At 43.9% G+C, this 3,763-nt stretch overlaps 1 protein-coding gene across 1 annotated transcript; it reads left to right on the top strand.

Annotated features, from left to right (window-relative positions):
* Positions 1 to 1,029: 1,029 nt before the first annotated feature.
* Positions 1,030 to 2,016, top strand: LOC113888015 (melanoma-associated antigen B16-like). Its single transcript, XM_027535375.1, has one exon. The coding sequence runs from the start codon at positions 1,030 to 1,032 to the stop codon at positions 2,014 to 2,016; it is 987 nt and encodes a 328-aa protein (XP_027391176.1).
* The last annotated feature ends 1,747 nt before the right edge of the window (positions 2,017 to 3,763 follow it).

Consider the following 3,763-nt stretch of genomic DNA (forward strand, 5'->3'; position numbering starts at 1 on the left):
TGTCCGCCACTGCTGGTTGCCCTGGGTGACATCAGGGCAGGGGTCACCGGAAGTCACGCCCCTTGACTTCCGCCTCCCGAGAGCCAGGCTGAGAGCGCTTCGATCTGAGGTGCGGACTCCACTCAGCAGCCGGAGGAGCCACGGGTGCCATCCGGTATCAGGTAAGCCTCTAAGTAAGGACTTAGGGGACCCCCCTGTCCCAGAAAGGAGGGCACCCAGCTGATGAGAGCTCCATCCCAACCACAGGAAGCACAGGCAAGTTCAGGCAGAGCTACCACACACTTCCTGTTTAGCAGTCTGATTGAGGTGGCCGCTTTTGTGTGCGGGGCTCGGGGTCCAAAAGCAAAGGCTTCTGAGTGAGTGTTGAGGGGATCCACCCCCCACAGAATAGCAGTAACTAACTGAACCTCAGCCGGGCGATCAGCCCTGGGAGTCCCCGGACAGGGGCGGCCAGAAGTGCTGCTGATTTGTTTGGCCGTTGTAGTCTGAGGGAGTAGAAGCCTTAGTCTAGGGCAAGCAGTGTCATATCGCCACAGGAAGGCATCTCAGGCCACGCAGGAATTCTAATGAAGACCCCCAAGTGAGTTTTTAGGGAATCCCTCTGACCCCAAGACAAAGGGTGTGCACAGCGTCTACTCCTCTTGTCAGCTCTCCATGTCCTATCATGAAGTTCTCCTCACTTCCATTTTGGAGTCTCACAGAGATGAAGCCTTGATTGGAGGCCTCAAGCAGTAAATAAATCGGGCACGTAACCAACCAGAATTCAGTTTGAGGAACAGATGTGAGGATTGTTGGGCTAATCAACCCAAGGACAGGGGGCTTCTTAGAGCCCTTGCCCTGTTGTCAGTCCTGAGAGGCCCAGGGAATTAGGCAGGCAGCTCCCCTCCCCACTTCCAGCCCCGTGTCTCGGGAAGTGAAAAGCCACCATAGTTTAGCATCTGAGGCCACTCATATACGCCCTGTTTATCTTAGGTGGTGAATCTCATTGCCCATTCTCCTGTCTACCTACTGCCATCCACAAAAGTCATCATGCCTCGGCATCAGAAGTACGGTCAATGCCGTAAGACCTTCAGTAAGTCCCGTGGTTGGGAGGTTGCACAGGTCTCCAGGACACCAAAGAAGACCAATATACCCTCCCAATCTCTAATACCTGGTGATTTTCCCAGTACTTCTGAGAGTTGTCAGAATTTCTACTCATCTGTTGCCGCCACCACCACCACCACCACCACCACCACCTTATTGATCAAATCAGATGAGTTTTCCCCTAGCCAAAATGTAGATTATAGTCTAAGCACCTCACAGGCTATGTCATACCCTGTGAGTATGCCCAGAGATCCTCTAAATGAAGAAGTGGCTTTGTTGGTGGATTTCTTGCTGCTCAAGTATCAAATGAAACAGCCAGTAACAAAAGCTGATATGATGAAGGTTTTCATCTACAAGTGTGAAGTCCATTTCCCTGATATCCTCCAGAGAGCCTCTGAGTGCATACGAATTCTCTTTGGCCTTGATCTGAAGGAAGTGGATCCCACCAACCACTGCTATGTCCTTTTAATTCAATTGGGCCTCACCTATGATGGCATGATGCACGGTGAAGCAGGCGTGCCCAAGACCGGCATCTTGATACTTATCCTGGCTGTGATCTTCATGAAGGGCAACTGTGCCACCGAAGAAGAAGTCTTGGAGGTTCTGAATGTTACCAGGATGTGTTCTGGAAGGAAGTACTTCTTCTTTGGAGAGCTCAAGCAGCTCCTCAATGATTTCGTGAGGGAAGGATACCTAGAGTTCCAGCACGTGGTCAACGCTGATCGTTGGCAATCTGAGTTCCTGTGGGGCCCCAGAGCTTATGCTGAAACCACCAAGATGAAGATCCTGGAGTTTCTGGCCAAGGTTAATGGGACTGACCCAAGTTCTTTCCCATCTCAGTATGAAGAGGCTTTGGAAGATGAAAAAGAGAAAGCTCAGGCCAGAGTTTCAGCCAATTGTCTCTGCCACTACCGGTTCTTGTATTCAGACTAGCAGCTTCTTCCCCAACTAGGGGAGTCAGGGATAGTTTCTTCATGCATTGTCCAAAGAGGCAGTTAGTGTTCATAAAATTTAGGTCTGAGGTGGGACTGAAAATAAGATAGTGTGCATGCCTATGTGTCACCATTTTGTATATGTAACTCAAGAATTTTTTCTGTGTATTATTCAAATATTGTTTCTTTTAATATATATTTAGTTGCCTTCATAATCTTCAAGTTTGTGAATAATGTTGGTTACGGACTTAATCTTACAATGAGACTTAATAGTAAGAATTTTATAAAACAGATTGTAAAACCATCCGTCATCTGGAACAATATAACATGGCATTACTGTAGGCATTTACTGGAAATGTGAAGGAAATCAGTATTAAAATAGTTGAGTTTAAGAAACAGAGAACATGTAAAAGAATTTCAATCCATGGCCCTCATATCTTTTATTAAATTAAAAATGCTTGAATTTGCTAACGTGCTTATAAAATTATAAGAAATAAAGTTCAATAAGTTAGATCCCGTTCTCACTGTTTGTTTTTATTTCTTAACTTTTATTGAATGTTTGCTCTTTGGAAATCACCATGTTAGTACTGGAAATTGTAGCATAAATAAGATCTAAAACTTCCTCTTATAATTTTTACTTCTAGGATTGACAGTCCAATAATAATAATGGTGGAATGTCTCATAATATCTAACAGACAAGCAAAAGGAGTTAGCAGGAGTTTGAGGTATTCCATGTGAGGCTGTCAAGTATAAATGCTCTGGGGCAAGGAAATTTAGGATTTGGGGAAGACGGAATTCATTCTATGAGAGTTCATTTTAAGTTAAAATTGGATATATAGCGAGATGGACTGATAGAGCGGTAATCAGTGATCAGACCTCCAGATGGTGTGTCTCAGAGTTGAGACTCAAAAGGCAGGAGTGGACCTTGCAGTTACTTCGGGGTCATGGTAGAAAGAGAAATCTTTACTGGGGTAGGAATGGAAGTTTTTTCTAGTCTTGTCCCTGTGCCAGTTAACATAATTCACAAAGTGAGTCTTACACATATTGTCTTTAAGGGATTTTAAGAGATAACAATGAAACTTTCTCTAGGTGAGAAACCACTGGGTTGGCAAATGTTGCCCTGGACTGGGAGAGCCAGAGACTACTCTGTTTAAGGGATATTTAAATAGATTATTTTCAGTGTAAGTTTGCATAGTCTGAGAAATGCTTATGTTTTGATAAATGTGAAATTAGTGAAGATAAGGGTGATTTGAATGGAAAAAAAAAAAAAAAAACTATGGAGATCCACCCTTTGTCTCTTGATTCATTTCTGTTCTCACTACTTCCTAATGCCTCTTGGGATAAAAAGGACCTGGAATCCAAAGTACTAAAAGCACATATAAAGAAGAAAGGTGAAAATGATAATGAAATACAATTTGGAGGTCGTCTAAAGGGCATCATTTACCTAGAATATTGCTATCATTAACCCTGGGGTTCCTTGAGAGCTGACTTTGCCCAGGAGATAGCATTTCCATCTTTTGTGTATAGGGGTTCAGAATATATCACCCCAGAATATGCCACTTTGGAATATTGATTATTTTGAATTAAAAGTACTTGAGAAACTATGTAGGAGGGACACTGTGACCCTCCTTTGTCCCCCTGAAAGTAGGAGATAAGTCTCTACTGTGAAAGGTACTCTCCCTGTACCAGGAAGGTAGAAGGCATTTTTATAAGAAGGAAAAAAGGAATTGAGAGCCAAGGAGATGATG

Source organism: Bos indicus x Bos taurus, chromosome X, assembly GCF_003369695.1.
Source record: "Bos indicus x Bos taurus breed Angus x Brahman F1 hybrid chromosome X, Bos_hybrid_MaternalHap_v2.0, whole genome shotgun sequence".
NCBI lineage: Eukaryota > Metazoa > Chordata > Mammalia > Artiodactyla > Bovidae > Bos > Bos indicus x Bos taurus.

Coding starts and splice junctions, on each gene's coding strand:
- LOC113888015 (XM_027535375.1), top strand. CDS start 1,030: ATGCCTCGGCATCAGAAGTACGGTCAATGCCGTAAGACCTTCAGTAAG.